At 38.7% G+C, this 22,066-nt stretch overlaps 2 protein-coding genes across 2 annotated transcripts in view; both read right to left on the bottom strand.

The window, feature by feature from the left end:
* Positions 1-649: 649 nt before the first annotated feature.
* Positions 650-11,380, bottom strand: efhc1 (EF-hand domain (C-terminal) containing 1). Its single transcript, XM_065255783.2, has 10 exons — positions 11,247-11,380; positions 8,490-8,714; positions 7,918-8,205; positions 5,309-5,461; positions 5,016-5,208; positions 4,535-4,755; positions 3,863-4,009; positions 3,577-3,790; positions 1,043-1,180; positions 650-757 (listed from the first exon to the last, which is right to left on the bottom strand). The coding sequence occupies exons 1-10, from the start codon at positions 11,307-11,309 to the stop codon at positions 726-728; spliced, it is 1,674 nt and encodes a 557-aa protein (XP_065111855.1). The 5' UTR covers positions 11,310-11,380; the 3' UTR covers positions 650-725.
* A 360-nt stretch (positions 11,381-11,740) lies between these two features.
* The window catches only part of eva1aa (eva-1 homolog A, regulator of programmed cell death a), a 62,644-nt gene continuing 52,318 nt past the window's right edge, over positions 11,741-22,066 (bottom strand). Inside the window, exons 6-8 of the mRNA XM_065256417.1 lie at positions 14,976-15,116; positions 14,652-14,813; positions 11,741-14,560 (exon numbers count right to left, since the gene is read on the bottom strand). Of these exons, the coding sequence (XP_065112489.1) occupies positions 14,184-14,560; positions 14,652-14,813; positions 14,976-15,116 (680 nt within the window). The 3' untranslated portion in view covers positions 11,741-14,183. The remainder of the gene's footprint in view (positions 14,561-14,651; positions 14,814-14,975; positions 15,117-22,066) is intronic.

The following is a 22,066-nucleotide window of genomic DNA, read 5'->3' as shown; positions in this document are numbered from 1 at the left end:
ATATTTTAGCACGATGCTAATGGTCTAATCAGATTCAATGGATTATGCTAAGCTATGCTAAAAGTGGTACTGCCAGACCCGGAGATCGGCTAAATGGATTCCAAAATGGGAAAACTCTTTTTAAATTGTTTGGGAAGCTGGAAAATAAGCCTGTTTTCATAAAAAGTGGAGTGTCCCTTTAAAGTCGCAATGTAACTAAAATGAAAACCAAAAAAAAATTAGTTTTTTTCCCAAAGATTTATCTGTGAGCTTCATTAATTTCTTTAAATTCATGTGCCCTTATAAACTTTAATCAAAAAAAAAATTTCCTCCCCTCCTTGAAACAAACTCTCTTTACTTCCGATCATATGGTGGGCCGGGTCCGGAAAAAGATTGCAGCGATTAGCGAATAGCTACATGACCCAACCTTAAGCGATCCGATCAGTTTCAGATGGACAAATTTAAGTCCAGTCCTACCTTTATTCATTTCAAAAGCCGTTTCACTCGGATATACGTCACCACGAGGAAAATAAGACAATCGCTACTTCAGTTTCATGGCGACTTTAACCAAAATCTGTATTTAAAAATAAAACTGAGCACCATTCAGTGTACATTAATAACATTTCATTGTCAGATCAACATCATCCAAAATCAAGAATGAGGCTCAATATCCTGCTTTCATTCCCATATGCTTTAATCTTTTCTCTTGAGAGGATCAGCAGCGTTACATATGTAGATTTTAGCTCTTAAGAGGAGTGAGAACTCCCATCAGTCTCACCTGTAAAGAGAAAAAAAGATTTCAAGTCAAACTGGGCCTTTAAGCTGCGAACAATACTGGATATCAAATTTCTCTTTTCACAAAGAAACACGAGATGTAGCCTAAGATACAGTACTTGATACTGTAACCCAAAGATCGTCTTTAAATTGTGCAACATGAAGCAAGAGTTCATAGTAACGACTGTACCACCCAAATACAGCCCGCCTGCTTTTCCTGTTTCATCACTCATTTACTCTATCAGATTATGACACAGGATGAGTTATGTTTGCAGAACAGTTTTCTTGCCTTCAGATTGCTGCAGAGGGGCTACAAACTTTCGTCTCAGCGAGGAGAGCACCTGTTCAGGTATGCGATCGGACACGGACTCCAGATAACTCAACACGTACCGGTCAGCATCCGTCAGGACAAACCGATGCCCAAACACTGTAGAAAGAGCACAACACAATCAGTGCCTTAACCCTCAAACGCTCCTTGTTTCCTGTTTACATTATTGGCACTTGGGGTCTATATGACCCCAAAATTGAAAGCATAATTGTAAGAAAAATATACATTTTTTTAATAATACAAATATTAATATTTTGTTTACTTTTCAAACAATGATGCTGTGTTTTGAGAGATTTGAAGTACTTTTGTACCCATTTACCAAAAAATCCTCAACTGCACTATTACCCTGCATATAAAATATATATATTTTTTATGAAAAAATCTAAATTTACATTAAATTATTTCTGGATATTTATCTAGGTGTTGTAGAATTTCACCTTTTGCTTGTTACTTAGGGTTCAAACCAGCCGCGTTTGAGGCGTCAAATTCGCGTCTACCGTGTCTAGTTTGCCGCTTGAACATTTTGAGTTTACCCACTTCATTTGCGCGTGAAAGCCGTGCGTGAAATTCTAGTCATCGAGAAATTCACTTCCTGTAATCACGTCACTACTAGAGCAAGCTCCTGATTGGTTAACGCGGCGCATTTTTCCACCAAAGTTCGAATTTTTCAACTCACGCGTTTGTCGCTGCATTTTGTCGCGCCGCGTTTAACGCCTCATTCGTGCAGCGAGACCTCCAGATGTGCGTCAACGCATCTTCACATTGACAACATTGTAATCACTCACGCTTGACGCCTCGGCTGCGGCTGGTGTGAACATAACATAAAGGAAGTCCCGTTTAAGAAAGAAATAGCTTTGACCAGCAGAGGGCCATGAAATTTATTTCATTTTACTGGATATGGGCAACTGCTCACATCACTATTCTAGCAATACGTTTTGTGAATTTTTGTATATATAAACCTTTGAAAGGAAATTAAAAATAACTTTTATTTCAAATTGTATAAATTTTTTGTATTTTTTGATGCATTTTTAAATTTTGTCTGTTTTTACCATAGACTGTAAAAAAAGATGGACGACGCCTGTTCGCTCTCTTCCATTGGTGAAAAGTGAAGCCGCCAGTGTCCCGATATGACGCTGACATCTTGGGTCTTGAGTCTGCGCAGTAGCGATTTCGGGACCAGTCATGCGCAGTTGTGAGCAGGAAGTAAAGCCGCGAAATCAAAACCCCGCCCACGCTCTCGTAGAATGTGCATATCACACGATATCACAGCTGTCAATCATGACGTGACACCAATATTTTTATATCATTAAATAACTAACTAAACACAAACCTATTTTAAAAACAAACATTTGAATGTACATCAGCGTGATAAAAACTACAGTAAATGACAGAAACCAGCTTCGGAAAAAAGATAATTGAAGTGTAATTATTTTTTTTTGTTGGTCTCAAGTCCCATTGAATAACATGGGGAGGCGGGGTTTACGACCTATACTGGAACCAGTCACTGGGGGGCGATCGAGACGTTTTGGCTTCACTTTTCAGGGCTTGTGCTGCACACTTAGTTTTTACTAAATGCCACAGGTGTGTGTGTGTGTGTGTGTGTGTGTGCGTTGTGTGTTACTTTTAAAAGTAATGCATTACAATATTAGGTTACTCCCCAAAAAAGTAACTTATTGCTTAGTTACTTTTCATGGAAAGTAATGCTTACGTTACATTTTTAGTTACTTTTGCGTTTTTTTTCTTGGCTGAGGCTTGATCTCTTTCAGGCCTTGCAGGTGTTTTTTATAACTGAAAAGTTCTACATTAAGAAATTGCATATTTCAACACAAGAATGTCGAGCTCTGGCCTGCCATCTCAGTTTCTGACTCAAACTGTTCCCACACAGGCGTGTACGCATAGAGTGCATAATGTGACTCATTCAGTTTAATTCAGTACATCATTTTTTTAATCAAATTAATTCAAAAGTAACTTGCATTACTTTTCTGACAAAGTAATTCAAATAATAATGTGTACATTTAAAAAGTAATGCGTTACTTTACTCGTTACTTCAGTAAAATGATATTATTACATAATGCACGTTACTTGTAATGCGTTACCCCAACACTGGTCAAACCTGTGTGTGTTTGTGTGAGCATGCATTTTTTACATTGTATTTGTGCACAAGTACCAGGCCTTCATTTCTGTGTGGAAACTTTCAGATTTCTGCTGGATTTATTGATTAAAAAATATTTTTTTTGCATTTCCCATTCATTTTCAATTGGGGTCATATTGACCCCAAAGACCAGATAAATAAACATTTTTTTACATACATTCCTAACCACCACATCAAGCCCAGTTTTTTTTGTGTGTGTGTATGTATAGATAGATTATTTAGGAAAAGTCACAAAATTTTATATCTCTGACATGAAGGGAACCACTTTGTTCAACTAATGAAATGTCGATTGGAGTCATATAGACCCCAATTGAGGGTAAAGCAAATGATCTCTAAACGATACCTTCTACGACGGCTCCAATAAAGAAGTCTGCAGGTCCGTAGTGTTCTGGCTTCTCCGTGGTGCTTCCTGGTTTGGGAACGCGAGTCTTCTCTAGGAATTTTCCTCCGATGATGCCGGAATTCCGTGTGGATTTTTCAAAGATGCTGATCATGTCGTTGGACAGGTAGTATGAGAGAATGAAGCGCCGCCCCTCGTCTAGAGGATTCTGGGAATCCTGATGCAGAAATACTGTCACTAGACTGTTTGTATAAGTGTATCAGCGGGTAAATTGGCTGACGGATCTCACCAGTCGTGCGGCGTAACGCAAAACTTTGTGGTCGTTCTCCAGTAGTTTGATCACATCTTTCTTGGGAGGTTCAGGAATGAGGGACAGACAGTTCTGTAATGAATCCTCCAAGGAACCAAAGCCATTATACAGAGGAATTACCTGCAACTGATGGTTTCATTATTTTAATAATTTGATACTCATTGTCATGGATAACAAGATGTTACAGGCCATAACAATATCATATTTTCTTTTAAAAGCGTCTTATATAGCTGAAAATCATGAAAACATGACTTAGTTAGTGTCAGTTTTGTTACTGTCAAACTCTGTTACCGAGATCAAGTAACAGTGTTGACTAGTTCGGACAATACACTGCAAAAAATGATTTTCAAGAAAAATAATTCTTAGTATTTTTCTCTTGTTTTCAGTAAAAATATCTAAAAATTCTTAAATTAAGATATATTTTCTTGATGAAAAAATAGGTCTAGTTTTTAGACCAAAAATATCAAATTTAAGTGATTTTATAAAAACAAAGAAAAAAAATCAGAAAATATTTTTTAGATATTTTTACTGAAAACAAGATTTTTTTCTTGAAAATAATTTTTTTGCAGTGTAGAAAATCAATAGACAAATGCATACAATAATAGTATTTCTAAAAAATAAATATGTATAATGTTAAAAAAAACATCTGACCCTCCTGGTGTCCTGCTGCGTTGTCGTGTCTGGAGTGACCGGTTTAAGCTGAATGTCTGGGTGATTCTCCTGGTAATATTTTCTGGTGAAATCATCACAGTCACAGAGCAGAAAGCGTCTTCCCATCAGTGTGACCTCCTCTCCGACCCGGAGGTCTACGGGAGAGAAATACTCCTGCACATCATGCAGGGAAACTTCCAGAACACAGGTGGGAAACGGCTCTGAGGAACACAGAGATAGAAAGACATTAAACAATAACATGCATGGAGTCAGACATTGCCACAAAACCACCGAGAAACGATCAGAGATAAAACAAACATTGTTTATGTACATAGTGACTTCTTCAGAGTTGCCACTCAAGTGCATTGTGGGAAAACTATTCACTCCATCCCATCATGAATGCAAAACACATTAATCATCAAAACAACTAAATCTGTCTTTGTATTGAATCTATTGACTCCTGGTGCTCTGTATGTCTTACCACAGATTGGCTTGATGCATTTGGGAATCTTTTGTCTGTGGAGCAGAACTGGAAACGGGTCACGGCCGCTGTTGGGCTGATGATGTTCGCAGATCTCCACCGAATCATCTACCAGATAATAATGAAGAGTTACGGGTCTTTTGTCTCCGTAGAGAGAGTCTGAGTCGTCCCATAGAGCGAAGAACCGCAGCACCTTCACATAGAAAGAGAGATGGAGAGAGAAAAGCAGAACATTATGTGTTGATGAATGTATATGATCAGATAAATATACAGGTATGTGTGTGCGTGTTTACCTGTCGATCTTTGGTGAGAAAGCGCTCGAGCTGGTGATTATGTTCATAGGGTGTGATGTGGGCATCTTGTGCGTGAGCGCGCCGGGTGATGTATGGATCACTGGGAATGGATTCTGGCTCATTCAGGACGATTCCCTGACTCTCCATGAACTCCTTTACACACATAGTCAAACCAAAGACATTATGAGAAGTGAGATTATACAGTGCTTGACAAATTTATTAGACCAACATCCAATGTAAGGTTTATGAAAGTTTTCCTAAAGTTAAACCAATGACCAAAGTCATTTGTTTATGTAATGGTTAATCTAGCAGTATGTGTAAAAATATTGCAAAATATACTTATTTTTGTTATCCACAAGTTATTGGAATTGAATGTTTTACAAGAAAGCAGAAAAAATTGTAATTTGTTTATTTTGGTTTTGAAATACAGAGACTTCTGTATGGAAGCCTATTTCCTAAGTCGATTTCTATTTCTCATAAAAATGACTAAATATCTTATAATAATGCCTTATCTCATAATAATGACCTGGTATCTCATAATAATGACTTAATATCTCATAATAATGACATAGTATCTTACTTAGTATTTCATAATGATGACTAAGTATCTCATAAAGATGACTTTGTATCTCATAATGATGACTTATCTCATAATAATGACTTAGTATCTAATAATAATGACTTAGTATCTGATAATAATGACTTAGTATCTCATAATGACGACTTAGTATCTCACTTAGTATCTCATAATAATGACTTAGTATCTAATAATAATGACTTAGTATCTGATAATAATGACTTAGTATCTCATAATGACGACTTAGTATCTCACTTAGTATCTCATAATAATGACTTAGTATCTAATAATAATGACTTAGTATCTGATAATAATGACTTAGTATCTCATAATGACGACTTAGTATCTCACTTAGTATCTCATAATAATGACTTTGTATCTCATAATGATGACTTATCTCATAATAATGACTTAGTATCTTATAATGATGACTTATCTCATAATAATGACTTAGTATCTCATAATAATGACTTTGTATCTCATAATAATGACTTAGTATCTAATAATAATGACTTAGTATCTAATAATAATGACTTTGTATCTCATATATTGATGACTTAGTATCTCATAGTAATGACTTAGTATCTCATAATAATGACATGGTATGTCATAATGATGACTTAGTATCTCATAATGATGACTTAGTGTCTGATCATATAATTATGAGATACTAGTATAATGACCTAGTATCTCATAATAATGACTTATTTCATAATAATGACTTATCTCATAATAATGACCTAGTATCTCATAATAATGAATTAGTAGCTCATAATAATGACATGGTATGTCATAATGATGACTTAGTATATCATAGAGATGAATTAAGGCCGTTTCACACGGTACGCGGCAACCGCAAGTGTTTAGTTCTTTTTCAATAGGAGATGTGCGGAAAGCGACAAAACGGGGGCGGTTACAGAGGTGAAGCGGAGTTTGTCCACACGCCTTGCTTGTGCACCCAAAATCCTATTCCTTCTCCGGACATGGTACTTCATGACAGGCGCCGTTGAAGATAAACATATTTGCACTAAATGCTGCACAAAACGCTTCCAATACAAGAGAAAAGCTGAAGCCGCGCAGCGATTTTGCCGCTTACCGCGTACCGTGTGAAACAGCCATTAGTATCTGATCATATAATTATGAGATACTAGTATAATGACCTAGTATCTCATAATAATTACCTAGTATCTCATAATAATGACATGGTATGTCATAATGATGACTTATTATCTCATAATGATGACCTAGTATCTCATAATAATGACCTAGTATCTCATAATAATGACCTAGTATCTCCTAATAATGACCTAGTATCTAATAATAATGACCTAGTATCTCATAATTATGACATAGTATCTCATAATGACATAGTATCTCATAATAATGACATAGTATCTCATAATAATGACCTAGTATCTAATAATAATGACCTAGTATCTCATAATAATTACGTAGTATCTCATAATAATGACATGGTATGTCATAATGATGACTTATTATCTCATAATGATGACCTAGTATCTCATAATAATGACATAGTATCTCATAATAATGACCTATTATATAATAATAATGACCTAGCATCTCATAATAATGACATGTATCTCATAATAATCACATAGTATCTCATAATAATGACCTAGTATCTCATAATAATGACATAGTATCTCACAATAATGACATAATAATAATGAGATACTAAGTCAAAATTTCAACTAAGTCATAACTTAAGCACTTAAGTCGAAATAATGACCTATTTTCTCATTATTATGAGAAAGAATGTTGAAATTTTGACATAGTTTCTCATTATTTTGAGATACTAAGTAATTATTATGAGAAAGTTTCTTATTATTGTGAGACACTAAGTCTAAAATGTTAACCAAACGTGGCAGAAATAGGCATACATACTTCTGTCTTTCGCATTACTGGCCCTGGCTGCTCAGGGATGTAGAAACATGGGTGCTAAGTAATCTGGCTTTTCCTAAATGGGCCTGTGGTCCAAACCTGTGTGTGTGTGTGTGTGGGTTTATACCTGTGTAAAAGTATCACAGTGTGTTATTCTGTACATGGTTCCAAACACACTCATGTCCATGGAGAGGTTGAGATCTTTCCAGTGATAAAGTTCTCCGTGCTGGTTTTTGGTCAGTCTCTGACGTTTGATCAGTTTTCCTTGTGGAATTCCGGAGTTTTCTACTTGAGGCTCAATGAAGCACATGCTGTCGTCCTCCAGATAATAATAAATAATCACCGGACGAATGCGGAAGCTCTCATCCGGGGAGTGTAACACTTCCTGATGGAAGTAACCATAGAAACGCAGCACCTGAAGGGTAAAAGTGAGAAGTGTGCAACTGTGAGGTCCATAATACCTGGAAAAATCTATCCGACTGATCTCAATGACAGATAATCAGTTTATATTTGCAATCATTGTGGTCTGCCTATAGACAAGCTCAAAGCTATCAGAGATGGTGCTCCGCATTACCGGTTGATAAAGTTACTCTGAGAGTAAACAATCCCTATTGAAGTTTGCAGGGACTGATCACTGAAGGACATGCTTTACTGTTGATCATAAGACAGATGGATAGAGAGACAGACCAATCTCTTTACCTTCTTGTCATATGCAGCATGTGCTGGTATAAAGTTAAGCGGTGGGTGTCTGCTTGTGTCGGCTCCGTAGGTCAGGTTGGTGATGTCACTGATCAGCTGATTCTGTTCACTGTGACTGATATTGAGTGACACCAGCGGCTCCTGACCGATCCCACACGTGGGTCTACGGGGCACAGCGTAACCGTTCTTATAGTCCAAAGTTTGAGCTCTGTGGAAAGCAGATTTCTAAACAGCACACAAAAGTGATAACATTAACATAACATAAATGAAATATCCCTGCTAAAGAAAACTAATTAGAAACAAATGATTAAAATAAACAATTGTGACATCGTCAGCTGTTTGATGGTATGTCAATAAACTGTTTTAAGATTTGTTTTGAGTCTTATTTCGTTAAAAATGTTTGGTGATCTATTGATTCCTATTCGCCAAATAACAACACATAACCAGTGGAAACCCACAGAGACCAACTATAGTAAAAAAAAAAAAAAAACATTATAACCATTAAACTCATTGGGATTTCTGATGCTTTCTATTGTTTATTCAGCAGGAAAATATTTAAATAAAATTAATTAAAAATGAATATGCAATTATATAAAAAATCATATAAAACCAGCATATTTAAAATAAAATTATATCTAATAAAAAACTTTTATTTCAAAACATTAAACTTTCAAAGCTAAACCTACAAAGTTTGTAAGACCACAGGGAATAGTTTTTAACGAAATTATAGTATACTTGAGAAAGTATACTGAAGTCTACTATGAATTAATACTGTAGTATACTATGAAAAAACACTGTAGTTGTAACAGTCCTGTCTTGTGTTTCCCCTGTCCATGTCTTTTATTTTGAAGTCGTATTGTTGTCTGCCATGTCTGTAGTCTCTTGTAGTTCTTTTAATAAATGCTGCATCTGGATCTGCTGCCTCTATCTCACAGAAAAGAACTACAAGAAACTACAGATATGGCAGACAACGACAAAACTTCAAAATGGACAGGAGAAACAGGACAAAAAAGGACTGTTATAGTGGTATACAATGAAAAAAGAATGTAGTATACTTTGAATTAATACTGTAGTATACTATGGATAAACACTGTAGTATAGGCCTACTATGAATTAATACCGCAATTTACCGCACAAAAATGCTGTTGTATACTATGAATTAATACCCGCAAGACATTATTGTGTGTATGTGTGTGTGTGTGTGCGTGCATGCTGTGTGTGTGCATGCATGTATGCGCAAATACCATAGCATACAACAAACCAACACCGCAACACACAGCGGAAAATACCGGAGCATACCACGGACCAATACCACGATATACTGTGGAGAATAATGCCATATACTATATATTTAGGGTGACCATATGTGCCATTCTTTCCGGACACGTCCTGACCAGGATTTTGGCCGCGTCTTCTGGAAGTCGGATTTGTTGACCGCATACATCATTCAGTTAAACATAAAACATACAATCGGAGTTTCATTTCTACCTTAAAATGTAACAGTTGCTTTTCTGTAAAAGTAATAATAATCCTCTATGACGTATGTGGTCGACAAATACGACTTCCAAAAACGCACCCCGAAATCCTGGCAAGGACGCGTCCGGGAAGAATGGCACGTATGGTCACCCTAATATATTAATACTGTAGTATACAATGAAAAAATACTATAGTATACAATGAATTAATAGCGCAATAATATACCATGGGGAAAACACTGTAGTATACGTAAGGAATAATTGACGACGGGCCATTGAATTATAAGAAAATAATGCACACCCAAGGTGTGCATTATCTTCAAATAATTCAAAGGACCAGGGTCAATTATTCCTCTTATACCACGGTTACCACAAACATTGCTCTGACAAGTTAGGTGTGTGGTTATCAAAAAATAATGCATACCCACAGAAAATTTCTTAGCCAATCAGAATACAGCATTCAACAGACTTGTGGTATAATATGAATTAATACCACAAATACACCAGTGTGTGTGTGTGTGTGTGCATAAATAAAGAAGCACACTACAAACCAATACCACAATACATAGTTGTAATACTGTAGTATACAATGAAAAATACTATAGTATACTATGAATTAATACGGTAGTATACAATGAAAAAAATACTGTAGTATACTACGAATTGATACTGCAATATTCCCTGAATTAATACTGTAGTACACAATGGAAAAATACTGTAGTATACTATGAATTAATATGGTAGTATACAATGAAAAAAAATACTGTAGTATACTACGAATTGATACTGCAATATTCCATGAATTAATACTGTAGTACACAATGGAAAAATACTGTAGTATACTATGAATTAATACTGTAGTATACAATGAAAAAAATACTGTAGTATACTACGAATTGATACTGCAATATTCCATGAATTAATACTGTAGTACACAATGGAAACATACTGTAGTATACTATGAATTAATACTGTAGTATACAATTAAAAACATACTTTAGTATACTTTAGCATTAACTACAATAATTAGTAAAATGTAGTAAAATTCCTAGACACTAAGATTTTTTTTAAACCTTACCTTTGTAGAAATGACTATTTTTAATTATTTATACTTCAGCATAGTATATTATAGTCAATAGTACAGAAAACTAGTATAAGTTCTTCAGTATACTAATTTACTACAGTTCACTATAATAACTATAAAAGTATACTGCAGTGTTTTTAAATGGGATTGTAAAAAATATAGAAATAATGTAATAATGTACTTGGCAGAACATCTCACCGTTAAATCCCTAAATGTGTTGCCCGGAAGGAAGGGCAGCCCGTGTCCGGTATTCACAGACATTACGATTAATTAATAAAGTTTTAAGTAGGCCTAATAAAAAACACGATGAAGACTTGTTCTCGTGAGACTTCTGTACCTCCCAGTGGAGCATTTAAATCCGTCTCCGTGGACACAACAAAACACGGTGGGTCTCCATAGTAATGTAAACACTCCTGTATTACACAAAGGCGACTTTAACGTGACGCAGCGCTGCGCAGATCTGCTGGCGTGTGACATCAAAGTATCGCGAGAGCTTTCCGCGTAACGTCGAACAGGTCTAATGTCTCATTGACCACCAGATGGCGCTTCAGGTTCATTCTTTTCAATGCACTTTATTCAATGCACAACAACAGTTGGTTTCAGATTAAGGCAGTGGTTGTGATGTTTCCCTATAAACATCCTGTTCTTTACATGAGCAATGTTTTTATAAAAATTACAGAGAAACACAGCAGTAAACATAAACAATCTTCTTTATGATATTTTACAGGGGTTACAAAAATAATCCACAGAAACATACATACACATATTTGGGTCACTTCATCTGTGCTTTTTGGCTTATTTGAGTGTCAAATGAAATAAAAACCACTTATAGCATATACAATTATGCACTCTTAAAAATAAAGGTTCCAATGGCTGTTGCATGTTTGACAAAATATAAAAATCTTTAAAAAATAAAATGTAAGCCTTTTCAACTGTGGTACCTCCCTTTAAAGAGCTTTGATTCTGTAGTTGCTGAAAACCATCTATTGATAAACAAAGCTGTTTTATAATGTTTTTTAGTAGCCTATTTGTAATGAAACATTCAGAAGTATTTCCACAAAGAGTTAAATCCAAAAATGGTTCTTGATGTCTGCTTAAGGTGCTGAAGAAACCCAGTATGTTTAAGAGTGTATAGATGGATGTTTGGTTAGAAATTATGACATCATTTAAATGAATACAAATAGTTTTTTTATCCCTCATGTAACAGCAATCATCTCTAACACATCAACCAGAGCTGTAACAAACCGAAAGCCCTTCATCTGCATAGACTGATCAACATCATTCATCACTGCTGGTATTGGCAGATTTCATCTTGTAAGTTTAAGGCACGTTGTGCGCTCTTATAAATCACCTCTTTGAGGTTACAGCTGCGTCTATGCAGGAACACTTGAAGGGTTCTCGTCTTATTTTAGAAAAAAGCTTTAACAGGATTGCATCCCTGAGCATTCAGGCAAGCTTTTCCCCAGTATAAAAATATCTCATTTAAAAAAATAAAAACATCAACCACAAAAAACTGTTTAAATATCAAAATAGATTTTATAAAGACTGAGATGACTTTTAACACCACATGTATATATGACAAAAAAGTGTAAATATTAAGGTTGGAGGACATTTAGAAGTGAATTGAGAATGTTTAAATATGCTTAAAAATAGTATATGTTTAAAAATAATCTATTATTTATTTTTTTTCGTTATTTTTTAAACCACACTGTAAAAGAAAAGCAGCATTTTTGTCAACATATATTTTTGTTACTTTAACTTAACAAATTAAGTTAAACTTTTTTCTAACTTAATTTTATAAGTTATGTCGACTTAAACTTGCAAAACCAAGTTGTGTTAACTTCATGCTGCCTTTTTTTTACAGTGCATGGTGAAAACATGGTGTGCACATCAAAAGAAAATTGAATAATTTTTACGATTAGATTACACAAAAAGTCAATTCGCACTGGATGTAAATTACGCAAATTGGGAAACACAATTGTCGCAAACACACTTAAATCGCTTAAAGAACGTTTAGCTCGAGTGAACACAATTGGTATGATGCGTTGTCCTACAAGCCAATAAGTGAAGAGCTTGTGCGGTTTGCATTTAACTTGCACGATCATTCACGCAAATACAACAACAATGCCCAGTTTCATTTTCTGATACAAGCGGATGAGTCAATATTTGCTGATTTGCAAATTTGTAAAATTTCAACATGGGTGAAAAAAACGCAATTTAGGTGAATATTGGATGTCCGCGGCAAACACGTTGCCAAGTTTGCATCATTCGTGTCTATTTGCGTCTTTGCATTGGCTGTATGTAATTTACTTATGCAAATATTACATTTGTAAAATATATATATTTTAAATTAATAATAATTCACTTTTAATGTGCACACACCAAAATGCAATGGGCATATTTGCTTAGTTTTTATGTTATAAATGTTTTATGTTTAACAGATTTTATTACATTTTGATTTGTATTTATTTACTGATTTTTGATTTACTTGTTACATTTTTTTAAAGTACTGAACATTTGCTAAAACATTTTGATTTCTTTCAGGAAAAGCAGTAGTAGTTTTTCGAAATTAACAATGCAGTTAAGTTTTCTTATGATTTTAAAAATGACATTAAAACCTCCTATGGCGTGTTGCCAATATAGCTTAATTTTCAACCCAGAAATCAAAATGGACATCTTTTCTTAATATCTGAATTCCTCAATCCTAATATATATCTATACAGACTGTGGCCAAAAAAAATTTGGACACGTAACAATTTTAAATATCCATACACTTATTTAAAGCCACTGCATAGTTTATGTGTGTTTTTATAAAAGGCACATCATTCGGCGATGCTTAAAAGAACCGTAAACGAGTCTCTCTATACAAAATCTGATCCTCACTGTTTGCCAGGCAAAGTGACGGACCAAACGCAGTGCTTCGAGCTTATCACACCTTTCAAGAGCTGCCTACAGACTCCAAGAGTCTTCAAATGGACTACATCTCCCATGAGCCTTAGCATCAGCATCAGTCCAGCGATGAAGTGCATTTATCCTCTCATCTGAAGCTCACTTATAAAGCATGCTGTAAAGTAAAGCTTAATCCCATCACACTACATCTCCCAGTAGTGCACGCGTCCAATCAAAGGCAGAGCTCTAATAGTAACGATTCAGGCTGCGCGTCCCAGGGACGTCCGGCTGTCCGTTCATCCATATTTCTCGAATTATTCGCTCTCTCTCTTCCAACCGCTGCGCTCGCTCCAGCTCCTCGGCCGACGTGAAGACATTCGTGTTGAGCGTGCGCTCGAAGCGCCGGTGTCGCCGGGCCGAAATGTCCGAGCCCGCATCCCAGTCGGAATCAGAGTCCAGGGTATCGCTGTCTGAGTCCGCGGGTCTCGGGCGCTTTTTAGCTCCCGTGTGCCGAGGTTTACAGTCCGTACGGCAGGAGATCTGGATCACCAACGCAAAGAGCGTCACGAAGAGTCCAGCGCACACGCCGCACATGAAATAGAGCGCGCAACGCTCCGGATGCCCTGCCGAAAACATACAAATAAAGTTTGTGGTTTCACAAAGACAGTTATCATCTATATCCTCAAAGACACACATCAGTTATTTGTCCCTCACCTGTGATGTAGGTGTAAGCTGACAGCAGGCTGCTGATGAGGTTCATGGCCGGTCTGGTCATCGTGGAGATGGTCGGGTTCGGTTTGCTTTCTTTCTCTCCTTCGGCAGGACGATCCGGCTCTTCTGAATAAGGTCCAGAGGTCCGGCCTCGCGTCGACCTCCCTGTGGTCAAACCAAGATGCATGCACATTTATTTAAACTAATCTGAATTACTGTAAGCTGTAATTATGAGATCATTACAGAACATTAGGAGCTTTCTGTCCGAAAGCCGCAGCTTCGATGTTACCTTACAAATAAACACTACATGCATTTTAAAATCAGTACCTGGTGCAGAGTCAGAGGTCAAGGGCGGAGTCCCGTCAGGAGGGGCGCTGTCTCCCACCACATTGGGGTCATGAGGCATAGAGGGAGGGGAGGGGAATGACGGATGCCCGGAAATTGATTCCTGCAGCAGTTTCTTTGGGACTGAAGGGAGAGAGAGAAACATATTTTAATCACTTCCCAAAAAATCTGTCCATAAATCAGCTTTGCACACACAAATACACTCAAGATTGTGCCAAGATTCCTTCGGCCTGTGATGTGGCCACAAAAATGATTGCAGGTCCATCCAAAATACACATACACATACAAGCCGGCCTTTGTGCAGTATAAACAGTGAAACAAAACCAAGATATATCCACAAATGGCATCAGGGTCCAAGCAAACTGGAACATTGGAGAATCACAGATGCCAATTTGAAATAATACATTATGTGCAGAGGTGGAAAGAGTACTGAAAATTTGTACTCAAGTACAAGTACAAGTAGTTGCTAAAATAATACTCAATTACAAGTAAAAGTACTGGTGTTAAAAATGTACTTAAGTAAAAGTACAAAGTACCCCTCTTAAAAACTACTCAAGTACAAATTACTTTTAGCCGGTGATATTTATTGAATAAACATTAAATCCATTGAATGAAATCAGAAATATGAATGGATTAAAAACAGGCGATTTGTGTTTTATACGAATAAACACATAGTACAGGAATTTTGTCTGTTTAAAAAATGGTAAATGATTTTAACAGCAGCTATATTATTTCATATTGTTTCTTCATATAATTTTTATCAAGTTATAAAAATGGTCTAATGTTATTATTAATGAATTATGATGCAACATAAATAAGCTTGTTGGGTTATTTTATTTAAAAACAGATTTTTTTTTTTACATTAACTCATTCCCCGCCAGCCATTTTTCGAAAAGTTGCCCGCCAGTATTTTTTATGATTTTCACAAAAGTTTTACAAAATGCCTTCCAGGAAAATTTTCTTCTAAAAATATATAAACATACAAATATATCAAATGAAAGAACAGACCCTCTACTTTCAAACAAACAATAAAAAAGTGAAAAACCGCTTCATCCTATTTTTTCCCCTGCTAATAGACTCTTAAATATTGGTATTTTTCTTTACAAATACACTTTTTTTTAGCAAAAAGCTGAAACAATTGCATTTTTGTGAAGGAATTTAGTTAGAGATCAGATTCAGAACGAATATCAAACTTATCCATAAATTGGGTAAGTCCGCTATCTAGTGGACAATCGCGGTATTGCACATTAACATAAATTCTTCAGAAACACGTTTTAATGCAAATGTTTTTTTCTAAATTGACAAGATAACTCGTCAATGGTGGGGAAAAAGTTAAAAATATTATTGGACAAGAAAGCTTTGAAAAAGTACCCTACTAATATTTCAAAAGTGATCAGCATTTAGCACTGACATATGTGTAATTTAGACAGGCTGTCAGTGCAGTTACACTGCTACGCCAGTGGGACGCGGCAACAGACAAATTTTTATAAAAGAGTCCTTATTAGACTGTTTTTATTATTATAAGCTTAAAACACTGATTCAATATGAATAATACAATGTTAACAATGACATGAAATTTAACTTTGAGCGCCATTTTACAATGCTAAATCTTTTTTTACGGTCTATGTGCTCGTCACCTAGGTAACTGAAGCTCATGTTTCAAGTGATGTTTTCAGTCAAATTATCGTGAGGTCTACCCAACATTAAAAACGAAAACGATCACATAAATATGGTTATAAGTCTTCTTACCATAATGTGCTTTTTGAGATTAGAGGCTGAAGTATTGTAAGCCGAAATCACTGCAGATGGCAAACAAAGTTTGCATTACATTTGCACGCTGTCTCCTTTCCTTCCTCTGTTTGTGAACAAGGTGCGGCCATGGGCACTCATCATCCGGTATTTCTTGGGAATTTTTTATTAATTCAGCGTCCATAACGCCACAGTTCTTTGACATTAAAACACTAAATACAACGTCACAGTGAAGGACGCGCGAGGATCGATTGAATAGCTCTCCAGAGCCGGGCTTTTTACAAGGGTTTTTATTGGCCCGCCCACGATCAATTATTTCTATTGGATATCCAAATGCTGTCAAAGATTTGAATATTAATTTAATTCAAATTCTACAAGTACTTAGTAACGAATGTGATTTTCAAAGTAGCAAAGTACATTACTTACCTTAATTTGTACTTAAGTACAAGGAAAATTACAGACTTAAAAATTTACTCATAAAAGTACAAGTACACGAAAAAACTACTTAATTACAGTAACGTGAGTAGTTGTAATTCGTTACTTCCACCTCTGATTATGTGGATACTTTGGTTGTTTCGGTGGAAAAATTGCCTTGTGGTGCATTCACACCAGACACGAATCAAACGTTAAGCACAAGTGATTAACATGTTAAGTTAATGCAAAGACAGGATAGACATTCTGCAGTGTGATTCACGCAAATGAGGTGGAGTGATTCGCGAGAATAAGGCTGTGCGAATGACACAATTTGTGCAAATGATGTGACGCGTATTGAGCATTTCGAGCTGTTGACGCGCATTAGGCGTGATTTGCGCAAGTTGAAATATCTGAACTTTGGCGGATATTTGTGCCTCGTTAATCAATCAGGAGCTTGCTCTTGTATGACGTGATTACGACGTAACGAGTGAAGGCAGAAATACGAAACAACAAAGAAGGACAAAATCATCATCGCTGTATGTGGACACAAGGAGCTGTACGACACGTCTTCGTACTTTTAGAGAAACAGGAATAAAAAACATATTGCTTGAAAGAAAGTGAGTGAGGAGGTTGGACAATCTCGTACCTTGTAAAAAACGCTCTTTACTCAATTTGAGCTATATAAATATATACACATTGAGACTACAAGCTAGCTAAAGCCAGCAAATTGAGCGTATTTGCATCTGAATTTCACGCACGAATGTCGCGAATTTCACGAGCAAATTACATGAATAAAGCAAGTTAACTCAAAGGGCCCTATCTTGCACCCAGCACAATTGACTTTGTCAGTGACGCATATATCATTCGTATTTTGCACCGGCGCACAGCGGGTTTTTCCCTCCACAGACGCACGCCGGCAAACTAGGGAATGAACTTGCACTCCCTGGGCGGTTCAGCGCAAAAAAATAGGCGTGTTCCGGCGCAAAACCATCCCTGATGCTATTTTGCAGTTTCAAAAAACAATTGCGCCACTGACCAGAAAAAAAAAAGTTTAAAGTCAGTGGCGCGTTGTTCATTATGCTATTTTAAAGGCGCATGCTTGCCCATAATGTATAGCATGCACAACGCGCACACACTTTGCTTATCTAATCTACACAGATGCAACAGTTATTTTTGCAAATCATAAATTGTTACACTAAAAAATATTAATACACGAGATAAGGGAAATCATAGTGGTGAGCATTGTGGTTATAGTTTTTATTTATTGTGTGGCTGCATTAAAAAATTCTCATGCAAATAACGATCAAAATATTTTCATAAGTTTGTTGTGTGGCTGTATTACGTTTATTTTATGAAAATAATAATTAAAATATTTTCATAAGAAATCTTAATGTATATGAACTTGATTTGTAAGTGTACTTTGGGGTTGGACTGCTTGCATTTCTTGGCTTTCAGCGGTGAGGGTGGACGCAGCAATGTCCTCTGCTGGCGTCAGGTCCTGTGTAGAGGCAGATCCACCTCCCGTTACACGGCGTGCCCGATTTATGCTGGCAAGCTTGGGATTCCCCCGTCTCCTGAAATTATTGTAGCGCTTGCGGCGCAACGTCCTGGGGATGCCAGCTGATGAGACTGTGGCTATTTCCTCCCACGCCTGTTTGACGACGCTGATTTGGGCAGGTTTCTCCTATCCCCATACAAAACGCTTAGGTTACTCATGTAACCCCGGTTCCCTGAAATAACGGGAACGAAGCATTGCGTCAGTTTGCTGACGCTATGGGGGAAACTCCTGTTTACTCCGTGATTGAAGCCTATTGGTTAACGTCTGTAGAAAATACAGACCAATGACGTTTGAGCCCGCGCGGGGGCGTGGCACACGTCCCTATATAAGCCGGTGAAATACGTCAAGAGCTCATTATTATTCGACTGAAGCGCGCAGCCGAATAACACTCGCTGCGTAGACGTTTGTAGCACGGCCAGCGACGCAATGCTTCGTTCCCGTTATTTCAGGGAACCGGGGTTACATGAGTAACCTAAGCGTTCCCTTTCAATACGGTTCACTTCGCATTGCGTCAGTTTGCTGACGCTATGGGGGAACGTAATCCCATCCCGCCGTGCATACACAACGGACTGAGGTGCCCTTACCGGAGAGACACTGCATGTGGCCCTAACCCAGCATATACATAGCTCTAGCGAGCGCAAGTGTAAGCACCATATATGAGACAGTAATACGCATACAGTGAAGTTTCTAAACGCACCATGATGCATATACAATAGAGCACGAGACGGCGGGTTCCCTGAGCGCGCCGCGAGCTGTGCATGATTTATTAATAGGTAGCCATGACGGTGAGCTAGCAACGCACCGTGAAGGCATACAGAAACGCAATCGCGTGAATCATTAAGCCGATAAGACCTGTGCTTGTAAGGCAGGGACATCCAGGCTATAAAATCTGACAAACGTAGACGGCGAGGACCAGCCGGCCGCGTTACAAATGTCAACGATAGAAATCCCCGTAGACCAAGCCCAAGATGAAGCCATACCCCTCGTGGAGTGAGCTTTTAAACCAACTGGACAATGTTCATTCAGGGAGGCGTAAGCCAAAGCAATGGCTTCGACGATCCATTTAGATAGCCTCTGTTTAGTGAGCGGCATACCTAAGGAATGTTGTGCGAAGCTTACGAACAGCTGATCTGACTTGCGGTATGAGGCAGAACGGTCCGTGTATATTCTTAACGCTCTGACGGGGCAGAGCGTGTTCGGGGTTTGTTCGCCGTCCGCCGTTGGAAGGGCGAGAAGTGAAACCACCTGAACTCTAAATGGCGTGGTCAAAACTTTAGGAATGTATCCCGCTCTCGGTCTAAGGATCACTTTGCTATCGTTAGGACCGAATTCCAGACACGACGGGTCAATTGAAAACGCGTGTAAATCGCCCACTCGTTTAACCGATGCCAACGCCAGGAGGAGAGCGGTTTTAAACGAGAGAGCGCGCAGGTCAGCCTGCTCGAGGGGCTCGAAAGGGGGACCGCGCAGCGCTTTCAGGACCGTGGACAGATCCCAAGACGGGACCGTGTTAGGTCGCGGTGGGTGTAGTCTGCGAGCGCCTCTGAGGAATTTAATGATTAGATCATGTTTTCCCACGGTGCGACCGGCGATAAGGGCGTGATTCGCCGTTATCGCCGCCACATACACTTTAAGCGTCGAGGGCGCGCGACCGCTGTCCAGCATTTCCTGCAGAAAGGAGAGAATATGCTCCACTTCACAGGTGTTTGGGTTTAAGTCTTTCGTCGTGCACCAATCAGAAAAAATAGACCACTTTTGAGCGTAAAGGCGCCTGGTAGATGGGGCCCTAGCTTCAGTTAGAGTATTTAACACTCGTCCTGAAAGGCGTGAAGGTTGCCGTTCAGAGACCAAACGTGTAGATTCCATAGCTCCGGCTGTGGATGCCATATCGTCCCTCTCGCCTGAGATAGGAGGTCTTTCCTCAGCGGTACTGGCCATGGTGCTGATGTTTTCAGCTGCCATAGGTCGGGGAGCCACGGTTGATTGTGCCAAAACGGAGCGACCAGAATTATCGCGCATTTCGTCTCTCTTATCCTCTGAAGGACCTGTGGTAACAGGGCCACCGGAGGAAAAGCATACAGAAGACACGCCGGCCATGCTTGCGACAGGGCATCGTGATGTCTCGAGAAGAAGATCGGGCAATGCGCGTTCTCGTCTGATGCAAACAGATCGATCTCCGCCCGGCCGAAGACGGTCCATATTCTCTCGACCGTCTGAGGATGCAGTCTCCATTCTCCCGGCGGCGGACCGTTGCGCGAGAGAATGTCTGCACCCGTATTGGCTACACCCGGTACGTGAGTCGCTTTTAACGAACGTACGTTCGCGTGAGCCCATAATAAAAGCCGTTTCGCCAGCCTGGATAGGGAGCGAGATCTCAGCCCTCCTTGGTGGTTTATGAACGAAACCACCGTCATACTGTCCGACCGCACTAGAACGTGTTGATGTTGGAGTTTCGGTCGAAAGTGTCGTAGCGCTAAGATAACCGCCCACATCTCGAGGTGGTTGATATGTAGCTGAGACAACTGGTTGTTCCACGCACCGAAGGCGAGCTCGCCGTCGCAGTGAGCGCCCCAACCCGTCGCAGACGCATCCGTAGTCACCACTTTCCTCCTGCTCACGGAGCCGAGCTCCGTGCCCGAGAGGAAAAGGTGAGGGGATGTCCATATCGAAAGCGCTTTCACGCAGCTGTACGTGATTTTGATTAATAAGCGGCCCGACAACCAAGCACGGGGCGGAACTTTCGCTTTCAACCAAAACTGAAGCGGCCTCATGAACAGCATTCCCAACGGTATTAGTGGGGATGCTGCTGCCATCAGACCCAGCATTTTCTGGAATCGTTTGAGAGGGAGATGTGAACCCGCTTTGAACGATGCCGCCTCGCGTCTGACCGTGAGCGCGCGTTCCTGTGTAAGCCATGCCCGCATCTTTAATGAGTCGAGCGTCGTGCCTAAGAACGTGATTCGCTGCGTGGGGGTGAGCAAACTCTTCTGGAGGTTGATTTTGAACCCCAAATTCTCCAAATGCTGGAGTACAACGGTCTTGTGCGCAGTAATTTCCCTCTCTGACTGTGCCAGAATAAGCCAATCGTCGAGGTAATTCAATATGCGGATGCCGCTCTGTCTGAGAGGGGCGAGAGCCGCATCCGCACATTTGGTAAATGTGCGTGGTGCCAGAGATAATCCGAAGGGCAGAACTTTGTACTGGTATGCTGTCCCGTCGAACGCGAATCTTAGGAACGGCCTGTGACGTGGCGCTATCGGAATGTGAAAGTAAGCGTCTTTCAGATCCACTGATATGAACCAATCGCCCGGTCGAATTAACGCCATGATTCGTCTGGCTGTAAGCATTTTGA

The sequence above is a fragment of the Paramisgurnus dabryanus genome, chromosome 12, assembly GCF_030506205.2.
Source record: "Paramisgurnus dabryanus chromosome 12, PD_genome_1.1, whole genome shotgun sequence".
NCBI classification, from domain to species: domain Eukaryota; kingdom Metazoa; phylum Chordata; class Actinopteri; order Cypriniformes; family Cobitidae; genus Paramisgurnus; species Paramisgurnus dabryanus.
Note: the sequence above shows the minus strand (reverse complement) of the source record. Positions and strands in the feature narration are given on the sequence as shown.

Excerpts from the sequence above, each read along its gene's own strand:
- efhc1 (XM_065255783.2), bottom strand. The coding sequence starts at position 11,309 with ATGTCTGTGAATACCGGACACGGGCTGCCCTTCCTTCCGGGCAACACA. Across the intron at positions 8,206-8,489 it reads ATGCTGCATATGACAAGAAG|GTGCTGCGTTTCTATGGTTA; the intron begins GTAAAGAGATTG and ends TTTACCCTTCAG. Across the intron at positions 5,462-7,917 it reads ACTGTGATACTTTTACACAG|GAGTTCATGGAGAGTCAGGG; the intron begins GTATAAACCCAC and ends ATGTGTGTAAAG.